Source organism: Enoplosus armatus, chromosome 13 (genome assembly GCF_043641665.1).
Source record: "Enoplosus armatus isolate fEnoArm2 chromosome 13, fEnoArm2.hap1, whole genome shotgun sequence".
NCBI classification, from domain to species: Eukaryota; Metazoa; Chordata; class Actinopteri; order Centrarchiformes; family Enoplosidae; genus Enoplosus; species Enoplosus armatus.
In genome coordinates this window covers 16,597,508-16,617,881 of record NC_092192.1, presented here as the reverse complement: position 1 = coordinate 16,617,881, position 20,374 = coordinate 16,597,508, and the positions used below count along the sequence as shown (strand labels likewise).

Below are 20,374 nucleotides of genomic sequence, written 5' to 3'. Positions count from 1 at the left end.
CAAGCATTCATGTTAAAGGACGACTTGTAATAACTCTGGTGATCCTGTGACTTTTTTCTCAGGCGCCATGTCACATCAAACTTTAAATGGGTCCAAAATTGTGCTCAAAGCTCCACAGTGCCAGTTTACAGCCTCACAGAGTGGCTTGCATGGCTCTTTGTCTTCTTTTGGTTATAAAATGTCATAGCAAAGATGAAAAAGTAATCAACTAAAAAATATTAAGTCATGAGTGTGGTTTCAAACATCAGCACACAGACTGAGGAGAGATAGAACTAAAACATCATGCAATAACACAGAAGTGAACGGTAATACACAACTCCTTTTTTTAAAATATCCGTGAGTCATGTGAAGAACTCTTCATGTTTATTTTCCTTTCTGAAAACAAATCCAACCAGACAACAACCACAATTTTCAAGTTGGGTTATCAAAAAACAAAACAAAAAACAAGTGTAAAATCAACATAATAGCCATTTTAAGAACAAACAAACAAAAAACAACCCAAAAAACACTGGAGTGTTACTTTCACATATTGTAACAGTCACTTTTGTTTCATGTTAGACCTGCGTTTTAATCCCAACAACACATTTGAGGGGCAACAAATTCAGGTAAACGTCGAGGACTCTCCTGTACAACCTGGCCTACCGACATTAGGTAAGAAGAGAGTGACACCGGGTCAGACGTGAGGGAATGTGCACTAGTGAGTCCGCTTCAATAATTCCCCATTAAACTTACACTTCCATTATATTCAGAGTAAACTCAATTCATACACTGACTGGAATACACTTTATAGCAAAATACTTTTTTGTAATGCCTCTTAAAAAGTGACTTATGTTTGAATGAAACTTTATGTCTCAACTGACATACATGATTCAAATTTTGATCTAAATACTCTTTTTGAATGGACCAACTGCTATATTTCAGTTGGTCCATAGATGTAGCTTGAAATGAATTACTTCATGCTGTTCCTTGACAGTAGACAGGCCACTACATGGTCCATTTTATAAAATCTAGAAGTTATTACTAAGACTAATATTTCACATTTTCAAATGAATAATGATTAAACTGATTAAGTCTATTTTAATCAATTAGCCTTCTTTGGGAGATCTATTTTATAATGCTAAAAACAAGCATTAAGACAAGAAGACGTCTAAGTAAGCTGTTAAAGCAGTTAGTTCCCTCCTATAAAATTGGCCATTCAAACGTTTTAACACTGTAAAATGACTAAATATTGTAAAATGAATTCACAAAATTGCCAATTGGAAAAAACAAAATAGTAGTTACTCCTTCCTAACTTTGGAATAATGATCAAACACTGAGCCAAATACTTTGCGAGCTCATTCAAAAGTCAATTAGTTACTGTGCTGCACCATCACCATCCATCCTTACTGTTAAAAATCAAATGGAATCAAATATACATCCATCTAGTTCTATGGAGAGCCATTTCTTCAGTCTACCCAGTACGATCAGGATCCACTGAGTTTATTAGTGGTGACTCCCTCCAGCTTAACTTTAATTCTGAGGAAACAAAATAAGTCTCACATTAAAATACAGAAAACAAAAACACAGTTTATCAGTTCAGTTTATGACGTTCTGTGACAGATTAAGCATTAAAAATAGTGAATAACTTGCAAATCTCACCTCTTTTTTTACATTTGTCACTGCTGATGATGGCGACGGAGAGGCCGGTGGACTAAATTAGAAGAGGAAAAACAAATAAATCACAAATCCATGTATGGTTTCAGCTCAACCACCAGACCACCCATGATCTGCCTTAAAGGCCCTAATACACTGTGTGAGAGCAGCGATCTTGCAGCTTCATTGCATCTTACACTGTGTGAAATGGGTTAAATAAAGTATTGGTTGCAATGCGTCAGACTGAACAACATCAATTTTTAGGAATGTCAGATTGTGTGACGAGTCACAATCTTCTGTCCAAAGGCCAAATGAGAGTTTTATATGTCAGCACACCCTCCCTTTTGGACATGTAAACTGGACGCAACACTGATCGAGAAGATTACAACAAAGAAAGAGATCAACTCTCTTTGATAAAACTCCCACAACCTCTTCCCACTCAGGCATTCTTCATTTACAGCCTTCGTCACAGGGAGGGCAGCAAGGAGCATCCAATCAAATCATTAAAGAGCAGATGTCTGCGTTTCCACCTCCGTAATTACGTCATCAGTAAGCGGGGCCAACATTAGCCAAAATAGGAGAGGCCTAATGTAAGAATAGAATCAGCAGGCACACACACACACACACACACACACACACACACTTGTAAGTTGTGGTGTGTGTGTGAGTAGCTGGGAGGGTATTTCACACATGCATACACTCATATCATGTGAGCAAAAGAAATGTATGATTTATGGTCAGCACCATAAAGCACCATCTTCAGCACTTAACGCTTTATAATACTATTTATTCAGCTATTGACTTGAATTAAAATGTTTCAAATTGTAGTCATTCTAATTATTTTCACCTCCTGTCAGGGTTTTATTAGCGTTCTTCTACTGTACTGTAAAAACATGCATATCTGATTAGTGTCCTGATTTTAAGAAAAGGTGGAGCAAAGACAAAAAAAAAGCTTTTACATACCTGCCAACTTGCCTGGAGGCATTCTCAAAAAACTTCGTTTTAGAAGCAACACTGCAGGAAAAGAAGAAGACCAACATGTTGTCACTGTCCGCAAACATTCAGTTACCTCAAGAGCAAGTGAATTAGCTTGTTATCTCAAGGTAACGCAAGCAGTTTTGTTGTGAGTTGTGTTTTCGGCCACCGGTGAATGTAAATCCAATATTTACCCTCCTTTTAGCTCTGTTTTGGTCTCTACCACCTCATGAAGTAAATATCTGGCTCTGTAGTAGCTAAATGCTAAACTATGTCCATCAGCTAGTTGCCAACTTTGTCAGGCAGTGTACAGTCAGTTTTTAGAGCTTTTTCCACTGAAAAACTACGTTGATGAGAAGCAAAACAGTAATTGCATACTGAATCTGCATCTGCATACCTAAAAGTATCCTGAATAAGGGGGTGACAGACTTTTGCACTTACTAGGATGAGGCCGTGCCCTCATTGCTGGCTGCACTCGGGGGCTTTTGTGGAGCGGGGCATCTGGATGGGGGCTCAGGAGGCCTGACTGGGGGTCTACAAATGGCATGTTTCTCTGACCTCGTTCTGGTCAGACCATCAGAATCTCCTGAGAAGCAAAAACAATACTGGCCACATGCATTGACAAAGGGAAAGCGGGCAGTTCTCAAGAGCTGGCTATTATTCTCATGTCCTCGCATATCTGACCAATACATCACAACTTTGCTTTTTACATTATACTACATCCCGGCCCCTTCACTTTTTAAATCCTATGAATCCTTTCAGCTACATAAACACAGGGGTCCATCATACCTTCTCTGTTGCCTGGCGTGCCTTTAGGAGGTGGTTTTCTGCCCTGGAAGGACGGTACTCTGCTCACATAGACTCCAGGCTCCCCATTTGCCGCCGCCGAAGAATCTGGCCTTTGCTTTACATCGCCTATCTTGCCAACATCAGGGTCTGAGTGTCTGTCCTGGCGGTTAGCTGGTCTGGGCATTAGCGCCTGTCTTGGAGGAGGTTCTCTTGGAACAAGTGGAGCACAGCTTACAGGTTTTGTCCTCTGAAGGGGAACGGGGCTCACTGAGACTTCCCCTTCAAAGACGAAGCTGTCGTTCTGGCCATCTGTTACAAAGAAACAACATGGCGATTAATGCAAGGTACTGACTGCTTGGAGTGGACTCAAGAGCTACAGCTAAACACTGAGATGAAGAATGTGATGTTGTTCTGGCAAATTATCTTCAATGTACAAGATAAAAAAAGTACATGAAAAATATACTGACGGTCACTTAACAATACAAATAAATGAATGTCAAAAACTTTCAAAGTACTGGCACAGCACTTCATTGGTTTACGACCACGCAAACATGATTTGTTAATGAATTCAAAGCACTTTCCAAAGTTTGGATGAATCATACAAAGTTGGTTATTTGGCTACACCGAGTAGTAAGTTAAGAACAGTTAAATATCACACAACGCAGGGAGGACAAGCTGCAGGTCCTCCAAATTTCTCTGCCACACTGTATGAGAGCATTGAGACACACCCACTTAACAAGGGGTTTAAACAGACAGAAAATTACATGATTTAGCCAGAGGCATTGGAAAATAAAAAACGACTAATGTGAGATAAAAAAAATGTAGAGTAGATACGTTTATTTGTACTTGGAATAAAAAAGCACCAGAGGAATTTCTTATCAACAATAAAAGATAAAGCAATAAAGAATCAAGAAAGACAATGAATAGATTTTGATTTGACATTCTTTGACAAACAAATGAATGACTCGATGTTTAGGAGTATGTAATAATTGTCTGGAATGGTATTTGACACATACACACACACACACACACACACACACATCATGAATCACATTTTTCTGTACTTGCAGGTGTGTTGTGGTACAAATCTTTCTAGGAAATTCAAAAACAACATTTGAAAGAATCTACTGTACATTCGGCACAGATAGGATGGGATAATGATGAGGATGATGATGACAATCAGGCCAAGGGAGGCTGATAATTACTCTCTGTGTGCTGGAAGTGGTCGTGACTAAGAGCTTGGTAAACACGAGGCGGCCGCTTGGAGATTGTGATGGGTTGCCGCTTTCTCGGGGTGATCCGCGGAGGAGGGACAGGTGGGGCGGTGCTGTCCTCTGGCATACAACTGAAGATCTGTGATCACAAAAAAAGTTACAGTAATAATTTGGTTCAGTAGCTATGAAAATACCAGATTAGTGACTGTGGCAAACATATGCCTCTGCTGCACAGTTCAACATTTTGGGAAATACACTTCTCTGTCTTGGCGAGAGTTAGATGACAAGACTGACACCACTCATTAGTCTGTGCATTAAGCACAAAGCTACAGCAAGCAGCTGGCTAGCTTAGCTTAGCATAAGAACTGGAAACAGCTAGCCTGGCTCAGTGCAACGATATCGTTGTATCTTGTTTGTTTTATACGTGTAAAAACCAAAGTGTAAAATTGTCAGTCTCCGCTGGTTGCCTGGCAACTGGCCCTGGCCAAAAAATTGCCCCAAAACTCTTCATTGATGATTTTTTTTGTACAGATTAAAGAAACCAGGCAAAACATGTTAATTAGTGAGCTTTAGAGGAGCTGGTAGTTGCTTTTATACAGAGCTAGGCTAGCTGTTTTCCCCTGTTTCCATTCTTTGTGCTAAGCTACGTTAGCCACCTGCTGGTGGTAGCTTCATATTTACCGTACAAACATGAGAGGGCTATCAATCTTCTCACCTAACTCTGCAAGAAAGAGAATAAGTATATTTCCCTAAATGTTGAAATACTCCTTTAAGTGGTACAAATTGCTATCACTTGATGGTCTTTTACATTTTAACATTTTAAGGCTGCGTACTGTGAAAACTTACCTTTTTGTAGTCCTCAATCAGAATCTCGACGACAATATTTTGGAACTTGATATCCAACATGGCCGCCACCGTCTCCTCCTTTGCTCTCATCAATGTGGGTCCAAAGATAACAGCCATGTTTGAAGGAGTCATTAGGTTTTCTTCACTGTGACTGCACACACTGTGGACACACATCAAGATGGGTTGAATAAAATGTTGGCACAGGGCAGTGACGCGTTACCTCGGCGTATTTTAAGACGAGAACAAAATTAAATCACAACAAAGTATGCTAGCACTTACTTGACTAAGTGTTTAATAAGCATCTCCAGCATCTCCCGATTCTTCTCTGGTATTTTGTAGGTAAGCGAATGAATTTCACTCAGTCGAAAGTCCAGATTATCTGACTCTGTGATACAAAGACAACACAAAGTTACCTAATGGAAAGATTTGAAAGAGCGGCACAGATAAACTTCATCTGCAGTGTCTGTAGACCAAAATCATAAACATGTCGAACAAGATAAGAAAAAATGTCTCTGATACTTCTTTCCATGTAAATAATGCAGGTAAGGGTTTGTTGTCATTTACATAACGGCAGTATAATTTAAAACTCAGGTGCACTGAAGGTATTCATAATGAGTAACAGCAATGATACAGTTATATATAAACATGAAATGTGGAGTAGGGCACAGCCATACACTGCGATGGCATGAGACTAATAAAAGGAAGTCAGGCTGTATAATGAGGAGGCTCCACTCAACTAATGAATGATGACATTTCCAACTGAAGCCACTTGTTGTTTAACTGTAACATCCTGACAGAATGAGGCTGAAGCTATTAAACTCATTGTCTTCTCTGTTTTACGATGATGATGTGTGACAGATAAAAACAAACAAGGGACTCGGATTTCTTTCAGTGTCTTCCAGACTGACCCGGTGCTGTTTGTTAAACTGCTGAACCTGCAGCCTGCACAGTATTCATGTATAAATGCCTCTTCTGCATCTGACATCCAGGTTTTTAAATCCAGGCAGTCCTTATCCATGTTGAAGTAAGTGTAAAGATAAATCAGATAAATAGCAAATTCATAATTATCTGAAAATAATAATAATTACTGTCCAAGATGATCTGAATCTACACACAAACTGAGTATATATCCTAAACTTCATAGATAGAATTAAGCTCAGAGAACGGCGTCACTTAAATGTAACACATCCTTAAAACCAAGAAAAGGCAACATTTAAGCTACAAGTGTGCACATGCACACAATTTTATATTTTTTTTCATCTTCTTGTCAAAAAGGAAGAATGTGGACTTTAGGAAGTACAATGTGAATATACACCCATGCAGAAGTAGCTTTTTCCTATTGTATGCTAACAGGTGAGGACACGTTTTAGGCAAAAGCACATACCAAGTTGCAACCTCCCTAATGCCTGAGACATCTAAAAACATGTCTGCAACATTTTGCAAGGGTTGTGGCACACCTTTAGATTTTGAGGGAAACACCTGTGTGAGTACGTGACATATCTTAACAGTAGGTCTACACACACACACACAAACAAAACTCCCTAATATTTAGCGCTGGATAATTTCCAAAACTCATCTTACTTGCGGCACACATGAGCTCTCTGTGTAGACCGTAGGTCATCAGAGGTTCAGACAAGCTCCTGCAGATGAATACACACACTCGTAAAAAAAAGTGCTCTATCAAACATAAGAAAAACAAAAAGCAGCACTCACTCGTTACACAATTACACTAGAAAGCATTCAGAGAGCACAACCTCTGTCAAAGCTGCATTTGTTATTTTAACAAGTTATTTTAATGTGCATCTGGATCCACATCTACACACGACAGACAGGGGCAGATTTTTGGAAAACACCTACATTCTTGGAATAGCAGGGATTTATACAAGGAGGAATCGTGCAAAACTTCAAATGAGTATTTATTTAATAATTAATTATTATTATATTATGATTAATTTAATGTATCTAAGAGTCAAATAGAAAATAGACATTCAAATTTGATAATTACAACGTCAACCATAGATCTGGAACTATACAGTGTTATACAGTTTTACAAATTAACTCTGTACAAACATACCTGAGATAAAACTTCAGTGCACTTGTGATGGTTTTAACGTCCCAGTCGCTGCTGTGGAGATCCACGTCTCCTGGGTTTGTGGGGTCTATGAAAGCAAACAAGCAGAAAATATTTGTTGAATTCCATGTAAACAACACAGAAATCCAGGAGATTCATACCTCGATTGATCAAAGTAAAAAATGTAGAACTAATAAAATGAATGATGGCTGAATTCCATTTAGCTGCTTCCGTTTCAGGGTCCTGGTATTCTTCACAGCCATGACTTACTGGGAAACTTGACTAGAACGGAGCCATCATTAATGTCATTATTAACACATGTGCTGTTCCTATTACGACACATTCATCTGCTGTGAAAAAAACTCTTTAAGAAACATAATGCAGCAGAAACAAGCTGTGAAATGTTCTCACCATATTATCACCTTGTAAACTGATGTGGCTAATTTGTTAGCAAAGAACTGCCTATTTACACCTCGAACAGATACAGAGCAACATCTGTGTTCATTTGGAGTTGTGTTTGTGGCCACCTGATGAATATAAGTCCAACTACCAATCTCTTTTAGCTCTGTTTTTGGTCTCCGCAGACTCCTGAGGGGAATATCTGGCCCTTTAGCTGCTGTGTTCATCAGATAGCGAGTCTCTAACTTTGTCTGTCTGCTGTTTGGTGCTGAGCAGGTAGTGTACAGTTTTGTTTTGTTTTACAGTTTTTAGAGCTTTTCCACTGAAAACAGCAGCCTGCTGCCGTCGTGTGAGTGCACCACAACATTAAAGTTGTGGGCCGGAAAATTAAAGCAGCGAGTTAAAAGACTCTACAAAGGTCAGTTGAGCTGAAGGGAACTGCAGAGTCGGGTGATAATTCTCTGTGGGTTTGCCACTATTTGATCTTTTTGTTATTTGATGTATTGTTTTTATAGAAATATATTTTATAGCCACTTTGAGGCAGTGCCCTCTGAAGTGGGAGCACTGTGAGTCAGCGACCTGCTGATATCTCCTCGTCATTCATGCACACAAGCTTCACAAATGTTGCAGAACCTGTTACACTGTACACTAAGATAGACAAGCCCAATTGAAGAAACACAGTGAATGGACAGATGTAGAGCATGTTCACAGGCTCATTTCCTTACCAAAGAAGGCATTTAAAAGCTTCTGCACTTGGATGTTGCTGCCAACTGTTCGGTACACTCCTTCTTGTGTGACTCCTGGAGAAAGGAGAGGGGGAGGTAGAGAGAAAAAAAAGGGAGTGTAATCTGGACAAATACAGAGCAGTGGAAATGTACCACATGTGTGTCTTCAGAGCCTAGATGAGCCAGAATTAATATACAGATGTTCTTTCCTGATTATGGACGGTTCGTTTAACAACTTAGTGTGAGCCTCGGTCCATGCTCTGATCATGTGTCAAATTACATTCTTATGGCTCGAGTACTTAATTCCATTTTTGTTCGATGAATCAGCCTACTGGACAACATATTGTGCCTGTAGAATTATAAGATGGCATCTGCCTTCAAGACAGGTTATTGGGCTTTAAAGTTTTAGCAGTTTTATTTGAGTTTGTAGACTGTAAAGATTTTCCATTCTGTAAAGATATCCTTAATAGTTTGGGATAAAGATGTGTACAATCTGAAATAGACTATTATTTAACACTACTAGTGTTGTAAAGAAGGTCATTTTTTCCCTGAGAGCAGCCTGCAGGCATGGCATCAACATGTAACCTATAACTCAACTAAGCCCCCTTCAGGGCAAGTAGGCAAACAGACAGACTGACTAAAGACGGCTGGGATGAACTTCTAATGGGACCCTTTACCTTTTGTCTCGATGTAGTTGATGCACTTTCGCACAAACTTGAATCCAATTTCATTCAGTTCCACTGAGGAAGTAAAAAAAAAATGAGCAGAGTTAACAGCAAACAATAGACAATACTTGTAATTGTTAAAGCATGAATAAAGATGCATTCAAGGACGTGAGATGTAAATTGAGACATTACTGTCTGTCTACATCAACATCTGAACTTAAGACTTCAAGGGTAGTGATGACTGACTTACTTTCAGCTTGCTTGTGAATTGGGGAATGATAGATCTGAAATGAAAAAAATTAAATGTAAAAGGAAATTGAAGACTATGACTTGCTTTGGATATCTTCTGTTTTTCTTAAAACTGAAAATGAGAGCAAAAACAAAAACTTGAAGATGGCAGGAGGAAAACAAAGCTGCTCCACTGAAACTGAAACGTCCTGGATACATTGAGAGCTTCCGAGATAGTTTATGGGACTATTCGAGCTGATTCAATTGACATGAAAATAATAATAATGGAAAAAAGGATGAGACGACAGAATGTGTGTCTTGTTAACTGGTGGAAAACAGCAACGCTTGCTGAATCATAAACAACCAAACAAATCAAAAGGATTCAGTTTACTCAACTTGCCAAAGCTTGAATATCAAAACCAGTACATGACTACAGGCACAGTCAGCTGTAAATCACACCAAGGACGACACTGTCAGATGTGGCAATTTTTATATCAAAGCTTTGTCTATTTCTTCCCCCAAACTAGTTCTTTTTCCCCACTCTAATGCCCACTCCACTAATGGATGTCAGAGGTCAGGGCCTGCTACAGGGCAGCTGGGGATAGTACAGTGGAGTTGCATGTTTGTCCTCTCAGGTGGTTGAAGTGTGAAATATTACTGTCATGCCCTGTTATGGATTCAGACCTGAGAATAGAACAACTACTACTTTTTTTCTCAGCTTTGTTTTTGGAGGAAATTACTCAAAATCTCACAAATGAGACGTGTTTCGTTTTGGTATTTTCCCATGACAATGAGTTACTTTAATTCAGAAAATAAGATCACACGGCTGCTGTGCTTTAGAACTGACAGACCTGATCTATGGAGGCAAAGACAATGAAGCTACCAGCAAAGAAAGGAGTCAGGAGCTTTTTTCCCATATTTGAACGGTTGTTTTCATTTCAGTGGCAAAAAATTGCCAAAATGTCTTATTGCTTAGACGAGTTTGGAGAGGCACATGCAAGCATTTTTCTCTTTTTTCCTACACCTTAATGCCAAATCGTTTTAACTTAAGAGCTTCAGTGGAAAGTGCACAAAAGGGGGGCTTGAAGTGATCTGTAGGTTTAGTATTACATTTGTCATTTTGGCACACGGGTTCAAGCATGTCAACCACTTCTTGGTTTGGATATGTGACAAATTTGCCAAAGCAGAGACTTACAGGCTGCAATGGACCTGCTGACCGGAGACTGCCTGGTGTTGCTTCCAGAGCTCCTGAGGATGTTTATTATGGGCACAAAACCTCTGAAATGATGGCCAATGTGCATCTACGAGGGCTGCAACCAACAATTATTTTCATTACCTATCAATCTGCACATCATTTTCTCGGTTAATCCGTAGTTGTTCTGTCAGTAAAGTGTCAGAAAATAGTGAAAACCTGAGCAAATCCTTACATTTGAGAAGATGGAACCAGTGAATGTTTTTTCTAACGGCTGTTATGCTGGAAAAATGACGGAAACAGTTGCCGGTAACTTTTTTTGATTGACTAATCGTTTCAGCTGTAAGTGAATAATGGTAGGGAAATGGTCCAGATCAGGTTAATGCTGCTTTGAAAATATTTTCGTGTAAATGTTATGTAGAAAGTTCTGGGCTCAGGAGACAAACAGTAAGACAGCAGAATATGAGGAAGTTTCAAAAGATGCAGTGTGTAAAGAAACGTCCCCAGGATGAAACACATAACAGTATGCATGGACATACTGCATGCATATAAGCTAATATAAAGTGTCCATATTATATGAGGGGAAGAAGCCGTGCGGCACCTTATATTTGAGCTACTTAAAAGGCTAAAGGGCAGTCAGAGTGTAATAAAGTCGACGTGGCAGAAGAGATTATTCAACAAGATTATTCGACAAGAACACCACAGAGTTGATCCGGACTGAGTGCTCAGACTCTGCAGACCTGGCGGCAGGTCAGTGCAGCGGACCTCTGCTTGAGAAAATCTGGGCAAAGTGGGTGGAAAAGCGCTTGTGAAATGTTCATGATGTACAGAAGTCATTGGGGAAGTTGCACAGGAAGAGGGCACTGAAAAGTGTGCCTTCTGTTATTTTCACATCCTCAGTGACGGTTTGTTTGTTTTGCCCGCAACACACGCGACTTCTACACCTGAACCGACGAGAACCGCAGAGAGAGCAAAACTGAAAGCAAAATAGTGTTTAAAGCTACAACCAAAAGAGGAATTAACGCTGTCTTAAATTTTGCTGGTGAGGCAATTTGGTATTTCATCGCCTCACAACTGCTGAACTCAGAGACAGACCACGGCTGTGGCAAATCACACATTTGGCAGTTTTCACAGGAAGGTATCTATTAACACCTAAACATGATTATAGGAGCAAACAATGTCGTGAACTCAGGCCTGCTGTGAGGGGCTTTTAAGACTAACCAGGTGCCGTCATTTAGCCATACACTGAAGGCATAACGTGCCTAACAAGCTTCATAGCATCTCTCACACATCTGTAATAGAGAATCCAGAATGAGATCCCCCGAGCCAACATCTGCAGTGCTTACCAAATGTCAAACTGTCATGTGCCTCATGATGGATTTGATATAAATCATGACAGCCATGATATTGTTTCCTTAAAACAAATAAATAAAATATAATTTTTTTAATATTTTGTTCCAGTTTTCTCTCTCTGGGGTTCAACACTGATTAAGATAAAACACATTTGATTAGGTGCAATCCAATTAGGAAGCTGCAAATGACATTAATCTTGATAATTGTAGCTTCTCCCCCCCCCCCCCCTCCAGTAGCAGACTCCATATTGCATTGAAGATATTTTAAACATGACATCTAGGAAAAGAACAAAACCCCTAAATGAGATGAGAAATGAACTCACAGGTTCTTTTCCATCCATGGCCTCCATCCACAACTTCCTGTCTCCATCCGAAAGAGCCTGGAAAGTGACGGGCGTGTTTCTATGGAAACAGAAACAAATGCCATTAGAAAGGCAAAGGTTGCAATTGAATTATTCAGTCACAGGATGTAGGGTTACAGCATCCAGCTACTGTGAATTTAAACTATTAGCTTTGTTAAGCTCTTACACGTCACCGATCTAACAAATGTCCCTAGCAAAAACATGGTGGACAAAACAACACAAACACCAGGAGAAGAAGGACTTCAAGCGACTTTGAAGTAACTGATTAAATCCCACGTGGTAATGATGAGAGGTAGAAATGGAGATGAAAAAGGTAAGCATGAAGAGATGATGAAATTCCACTGTTGCAATCTGTCTGCTGCAGAAGCAACAAAATTTGGTGCCAGATTTTACAGCTTGTAGGCTACTGGATCAATTGTTAACTAAGACAACTGTGTTACGGGTTTAAAGCTCTTTCTGCCAACTGCATTAATCAACTATAAAAACCTTTAAAAAAACTTTTCTATCAACTTTAACAGTTGTGCGCCTTCCTTCTCCATCATGCAAACTGGGATGAAGACAATGTCAGTAAACAAATGAGCCGGGATATTAAGAGCAGAGGAATATGTAATCCCCGTAGGAGAACTTGGTTATTTTGCTCCTTCTAGGAAGGTCAAAGGTCAGGGTCGGGTACTAGCACTGGGGGCATTTCAGGTACTTTCAGGTGCCTTAAAACATCTTGAGGCACCAGCACTATCTTCTTCACTAGACAGCACTGCCACCTTCAGTTTGTCAAACAGCCAACTCCTCACTATGTTGTCGTTCCCTCCACACACTGGCACAAATGAGCTGCTCAACATTCAGAGACACTTTCCAGCACTTAATGCATAATTCAAGCAGCTTTTAAACCTTTAAAAACGCAACCCGAGTATTTCCACAGATTTCAAGAAACTTGATTTTGACAGAGCAGCCTATGGCTCGAGTGTCTATTAAAATGCTTTTTGTACTGAACGGCCCGCGTATGCAAACACGAGCTTGTTGTGTTCCTTCCCCTGAAATCACAGAGTTTGCCATCTGTTTCCAACAGGCGCCTGTTGCTTAGGGATTGTTTGGGCTACGGTCCATTTAGCCCTCACACTCTGTCCTTGTAAGCCACCTGTTCACCTCGCCGCCCGAACCTGTTTATCCCACAGGGCTTTTCGTGTTTCCTCATCTCACAGTTTCTCTGATTTGTTTGCGCTAACCTCTCGATAGTTTCCACGTCAAAGCAGAAGCGCTTGTCTATGGACTCCGTCTTCCGGCGGACGCAGGATTTCAGTGTCAGCAGCGTGGGGCCCTGCAGGGAGAGAGACAAAGTTGGAAAGTGTTCGGTACGTGAGACGGAGACAATGACAGTAGAGCTATAGATACTGTAGATGTCAGCAGTATTACAGATGTTTGTCTGGGGCTATGAGTGCTTGATATGTAGTAATAATTACGTATTTCTTTTCAGTGGAGCACCTGTTTAGTTGCAGGCTTCTGTTCACAAGGCACCATGACCAGCAGTCTCCCCTCCTTGTGATACTTGCAATAATATTTGACCCACGATACGCCCAAAGCCCCTGTTGGGACAAAAAACAAATAAAAGCAGAACAGGCCTTGTCAGAGAGGTTTCAAGCAGAAGTATCGAGCTTCTACATAAACACCTAGTTACACTCACACTTCTCCTGACAGTACAGATAACCCTCCATCGGCAGGAAACTGTGCATTTTACAGATCTGGGATGGGTGTTTCATCCTTTTCATCAGCTCCTCCATCTCCTCGCGAGTGCTCTCGTAGTGGTTTCTCGTCTGCAGGCAAAACCAGACAGCATTTAAGAATCTCATGGACATCCAATTACATGACATTAAATCTCACTAATGGCGTCATTAGCCGCCAGCAGCACCACTTACGTTCTGCAGGCTGAGCTGCAGTTCCTGCTTGTAAGGCATGAAGTCCTGAGTCATCTCCACTGTCAGGTTGTTGAGCGTTAAGATGCTGTGAAGAAACGCCAGCACCTGTCGAGAAAAAGTCAAAATAAAGGAGCCGCTGCCATAAAGTGGATGAGAGTGGATGACTGACCACTGGGATTTGTTTCTCCTCTGAGGTGTAATGTATATTTCCTCTATCTCTTGTTACATGCATGCGGCAACAAAGAGGAAGAAGAGTGGGAGACCACAGGCAGAACTCACAGGCTCCACCACATCAAACTTCTTCCTGTCCTGCACCTGATGGATCTGGTACACGTACTCCACTGACGATTCATAGAAGTTCACTCGCTCTTTGTCTAGGAGGTCATCAGCCTGTGGTAAAAAAACAAAAAACAAAACAGGAAATTTAACAGTGGCCTCTTTGTCGAACTCAGTTCTACATTGAACTTCCCAGCTGATGAATACTTGCTGTAATTCACCTCTTGAAGTTGACTCTCCTTCTTCTTGGCAGAGAGATTCAGGTGTTTGTCTACCTGGGAGTAATATTTTTCACTCTCCTTCTCGAACTTCTTTTTCTTTTCCTGCAGGACAGACGTGTTGATTGTGAAAATGAAAGATTAAGGTGTGATTAAATTAATTTCAGTTTAGAAATATTTAGATATCCTGTCCTCTCATTCAAATCATGCTCTCACAAACTAATTCTAGTAAGATTTTTATTTTGAGTACAATTTATAGGCTGATGCTGGATTTTTCAGGCTGATATCAATATTTGAGAGCTTAAAACATTTGATCATGTCAGCTAATATTCATTTTTTTTACTTCAAAAACTTTTTTTTTTATAATTGTGAAGAAGATATGTACCGAGCCGACATTTCACAGCTGTAAAATAGAGCTCTCTGGTGGCAGAATATAGAGGCACTGTTTCTAATTTAGATATTTTTGGAATTTCTGTACAGCAATTTCTTATTACTCATCACCTGACATATACGCTGAGATCAACATATCTGCCATAAGGTATTATTGGCTGATATATATCTGCCCGTCTGATTTATCAGTCAGGCTCAGTGATTCCCAACCAGGGGGTATTTCAGTAGTTGCCAGGGGGGCATTTGGAGAAAATGTAGAGTTGCTCAACTCATTTTAAAAAATAGAAGTTACAATTACGATTTGAAAAGAATATATCCACTTATTGAGCCAGCAGTAACACCTGGACACTAACTGATAAATGGTTGGAATATTTAACGAAAAGTAGCTGACAAATGGTGACAACAGATAGAACTAATGGATACAGTTAAAGAAAACAGTTAGCTAAATGTATTGGATAAACGGTAAAAAGCTGGATAAATGGTTGAAACAGTGGGCTGTCCCCAGGGTCCTATGTTCCCAGCATGTGTGTCTCTTGATTTCACATTTCCTAACATATCCAATAGTGTTAGTTAACTATTTTCATTTATCCATTACTTTCAGCCAACAGTATTGGATAAACAGTTGAAACAGTAAGCTAAAAGTACTGGATAAATGGTGACAAAGCTAAAGTGTTGTAAAGTGTCAACACAGCGGCAAGAACTAAGGAAAGTGGCTGGTTAATAAATACAGTGAGAACCAGAACGAAACCTAAAGCACACAGAGGGACATGAGCCTATCTCCACTGCTTTCCTTTCAACACAATGTCATTACACATTAAAGACTCTGTCAAAGAGGAAGAAGAGTCTTGACTTATTATTCTTGTTTCACACATACATTCATAAATAGATTTGGGGAAGTAGCTTATAACATCCTGTAAGTAGCTCTGGAAGGTATTATATGTCATGGGCCAGGAGATACCATCCCTTGCTGAAAGCTACACCATTAGTCTGCAGCAAAAGAGACACAATATTCTTCATGAATCCTCTCACCCTACCATATTCTTAACTTCCTCCCTTCTTTAAAAAGAGTGAAAAGTATCAGAACCAGGACATCCTGGTTCTGCAAAAGCACCTACTCAGAGGCCGTCCGTGCCCTTAACTCTTAAATCTTTAATGTGCTGCTATTATTGCTGTCTGTCTGTCGCTATAAGGGTAAACATCATAGCTGGAACTGATAGCAGCCCCATGGTAATGCTTGTTTTAATTATTTATTATCACTTAATTTACTTTCATGTCCTAAGGTGGTTACTGTGTGTGTTGTTTTGTGTGAGCTCATATGTTGAAATGGAGGTAAAGAATTGAATCTGAATCTTGCGTGATGATTTGACTCAAAACTATGAACCCACTAAACAGTGCTTCCAGTGCTGAGCCAAGACTCACTTCCAGAGCAGGAGAATCACTAACAACACTCACTTTTGTCAAGCCTATTTTCTCCTTTCTGAACTTCTCCAGCGGCTTGATGAGCAGATCGGAGGCGTTCTGAACCTGGACAGGAAAACATAGAGCAGTCGTTACTGGGGTGCACGCACACACACACACACACACACACACACACACACACACACACACACACACACACACACACACACACACACACACACACACACACACACACACACACACACACACACACACACACACACACACACACACACGCACACACACCCGCACACACAAACACACACACAAACACACACACACACACACACACACGGGATCAACTGGGTTGTCAGTGGGGCACAAACATGTGGAAAACAGTTTGGAAATAACTGTCTTGAGTGTGAGCGTGAAAATGTATTTTTCTCAACTGCTCCCAGCAAATGCTGCTCTTACACACCATCGCAACCGGATGACCTCCGGTTTTAAATATGGATCTATATCCAGAACACCCAGTCTAACAGGAACTGCTACTCCTAATGCCACGACTTGACTGCTGAAGTGTAAGGCCAGAGGATGACAAAAGGAAGATTAAGACTGTGTGTGAGTGTATCTGGCGTGGTAAAGGAGAAAAGATACGTGTAAACGTGTGTAAAAATACTATAAATTATGAAAATAAAACCAATGGAACACACAGAATAAAGTATTCAGCACTATTTACCATATAATAAAGTGTGTGAAATAAATAAGAAGTGGCAAAAACATGTACGAAAATGTATCAACAACTATTAACTATTAACTATTAACAAACAGGGAACAAGAAAAACAAAAGGGGAACAGATAGAAACAAAATGAACAGCATTGCTCTGAAGAGCCCACACATTCACACATATGGTATCTAGATGTGTGGATGCATCTCATGTGGTTGTGGTATGTCTACTATACAACAAAAGGTGTCGATCTTGCATCATAACAAACAGAAAGCTAGCTTGTTAGTTGTCCGTAACAGAATGTGCCAAAGGTTTCCTTCCAAGTGGTGTATTCTTCTGCAGGGTTTGTTAATGTGGCTTCTGATATCTAATGAGGGTTCAAATGGGATGCAGAGTCAGCGTGGAGGAAGTTGATAACCCACCAGCATCATCCTGTCGTGCTCTACTTCCTGTAGGAGTCCGGCGAACTCCTGGAACGACTGAGCTGTGGATGCAAAACACAAAAGATGATGACCGGAGTAAAAGACTTCGCACATTCTTATCTTAACGGTCTGACACAGGAAACACGATGGAAGCTATCTTTTTTTTAATACACATTTGTCAATAAGCTCTAAGGAGGAAGTTTCTGTTTTGTTTCCTGATTCTTCACATTTAAGCTGTGAGGAATTAACCAAGTGGCTGCCAACAACGTTCCTCTCCACCGAGGTCAAGTAGGGGAAGAGTTCTTGCAAAAGCTTGATGTAACACTTGTAGTTTCCATATGGTATTAGTAAACAGAAAAACCTGCTGTAGACCTTAATAGTGAGTAAATATGAAGTGTGTGTTTAAGGAGCATGTCTGCATTTTCTTACTGATGTTAATCTCATCGTCTGTCAGGGAGTCACCGATGACGTCGAACTGGTAAGCGCTGAGAGTCTGGGAGAACTTCTGTACCGCCAAAGAATAGCCTATAAAAACCAAGATTTAGTCCTTCTGAAACATGTGAATGGAGCTCCAAATACCTCGGTCACAGCTACCATTAACTGCAATACACAATTCTTTATTGTTCCTTTAAATTCAACCCAACACTCATGAATTTAAGTGCTATCCAGGATTACTGTAACTGTGTGTTTTGCCTTTTTATTTTCTCTGGTCGAAGTCTAAAGTATGAAAGACATCCTGGACAGGTTTCAGCCAGCATGCATCTATGCAATGTGTTATCCCTGCTACATCTGGGTTTTATTATCAAAACAAAACAGAGTCTGTCAGATCAATACTGCAGGGCATTTTGCCTGAGGAACGTAGCTATCATATTTTAAATCCCTCTTTCTGCAATGGAACAGTTTTCAATCATTTCACATGTTTTTTTTCCATCAACAAATTGTGTTTTCTGTTTCATTTGTTTATTTTTGAATCTTGCTTTAATCGTACCTTTTCATAAAGCCTTTTATTTTATATATATTTCACAACACTTACAGCTGGAGGTCAGTGTTTTAAGTGAAAAGGTTCTGCAGCACATGAGCAGTTAGGGACTTGACATAAAAATGAGACTTTCAAAAATATATCTTGGTGCAGTGTAGCCCGGCAACAAGCACTCGTGACCTCCGGCTATTATCTGAGCTGAATATACAGCAGGACCCTCGCCACTCTGCAGCGCCACTACAGTACCTACAATGACACTTTCTGTTTTCGAGGTGAAAAGCGCCTCGCTGCTGATTTGGACAGCAGAATGGAGTCTTGGCGAGTCAAAACAAACAGTGCCCCCCACCCCCCTCATGGGTGTCACACTGACCCACATATACACGTCTACTGTATGCTGTCACTGGCCTCAGTCCATACTATCAGCTTTACTGGTCCCACTCTACAACCAGCAGCAGAGATGACAGGCAGCATCCCACAGAGAGGAGAGGTGGGAAAGCAACACGTGGATAGATGCAAATCCTGCAAAAGAAGACCGCTTGTTGTTCCGTCATCCTGCACATCTGCATCAGACCCATGACCTCTCAAAGCAGACTGTTTAGTGTTCTCACAGGGGAGCACTAGCACCTCCCTGAATCTGCCTCTCCCAGCCACCCACATTGATCCTGCAGGCCCTTAAAAAGGCCCCACTGATGCTCCTGATCCTCTGACACACCACTATACCTACATGCACTGTGCAAAAACACTGTTATTGATTTACAAACAACAGAAATTGAAACAGAAACAGATTTAAGCATGCTTACCCCTGATTGCAGTGATTACACTGTTGCCATCTTTTATCAACTCTTTGAGAAATTTGCTTGTCCTCTCCAGTTCTAGTTCATAACACTTGAGAGTCTCTCGGAAGTCCGGACTGTCCAGATAGCAGTCGCTAAACTCCAGAGGAGGATGCCCCATCTTCTGCACAACTGGGTTTTTAAGTGAGACAATAGAAACAGTGAATTTGTCGTAGTGAGCCACGCAGCCTACGCTCGTCTATCGCACAGTGCTCTCAGCTGCTCCACACTCTCATCTGTCCAAAGCAGCAGGAACCATGGTGTCCGTGGGAGCCTGCGGCAGCCGCTGGTCCGGTATGAAGTGCCCCAAACAGGGAAGAGGCCCGGTTTGATCCACTTCCCTCTTTACCTCGCCTGACGCGCTGGTGAAACTGTAATTTGTTGGTATCCTGGTCCTCTTTGCCACTTTTTCCTTGTTGCGGTGTCGTGATTAGAAGAGCGGCTAGAATCCCTTTGGACGCGTCCCATTCAGAAATATTTTACACTTTCATGAAGCCTCCTTCTGTCCTTTACCTTGGTTTGAAATCATTTTTTTCACTTTTTAAAATTAACAGCACGCCGTTAAACAACTTAAAATGTGTTAATGAATATACAGTTTTCTAACGGCGATATCATACACATCCTCAAGTCCCACATTTTTACAAAGAGCGTATATCAAAGCGGAATGGGACGTCACCAGCTGGCTATGGACTCCCTAAAAACTTCCCCCTTTCCACACCCAGGAGGTTCTTAAAGGGGCCGCTACACAGTTGGAGCAATTGTGTTGACGA

At 40.7% G+C, this 20,374-nt stretch overlaps 1 protein-coding gene across 1 annotated transcript; it reads right to left on the bottom strand.

Annotated features, from left to right (window-relative positions):
• Nucleotides 1-341: 341 nt before the first annotated feature.
• Nucleotides 342-20,009, bottom strand: ophn1 (oligophrenin 1). The gene is made up of 24 exons (XM_070916928.1): nt 19,572-20,009; nt 18,222-18,317; nt 17,793-17,854; nt 16,697-16,768; nt 14,858-14,959; nt 14,640-14,750; nt 14,361-14,465; nt 14,129-14,258; nt 13,930-14,030; nt 13,674-13,765; nt 12,412-12,490; nt 9,567-9,600; nt 9,329-9,391; nt 8,652-8,726; nt 7,531-7,615; nt 7,038-7,096; nt 5,736-5,841; nt 5,457-5,616; nt 4,602-4,749; nt 3,397-3,705; nt 3,049-3,193; nt 2,596-2,646; nt 1,639-1,690; nt 342-1,515 (listed from the first exon to the last, which is right to left on the bottom strand). The coding sequence occupies exons 1-24, from the start codon at nt 19,723-19,725 to the stop codon at nt 1,510-1,512; spliced, it is 2,397 nt and encodes a 798-aa protein (XP_070773029.1). The 5' UTR covers nt 19,726-20,009; the 3' UTR covers nt 342-1,509.
• Between the last annotated feature and the right edge of the window lie 365 nt (nt 20,010-20,374).

What these genes read in the sequence shown, in the direction of transcription:
- ophn1 (XM_070916928.1), bottom strand. Translation starts at nt 19,725, where the DNA reads ATGGGGCATCCTCCTCTGGAGTTTAGCGACTGCTATCTGGACAGTCCG. An exon ending in AGAAAATAGGCTTGACAAAA is followed by an intron (nt 14,960 to 16,696) that starts GTGAGTGTTGTT and finishes TCTGTCCTGCAG; the next exon opens with GAAAAGAAAAAGAAGTTCGA. An exon ending in CAACTACATCGAGACAAAAG is followed by an intron (nt 8,727 to 9,328) that starts GTAAAGGGTCCC and finishes TCCTTTCTCCAG; the next exon opens with GAGTCACACAAGAAGGAGTG.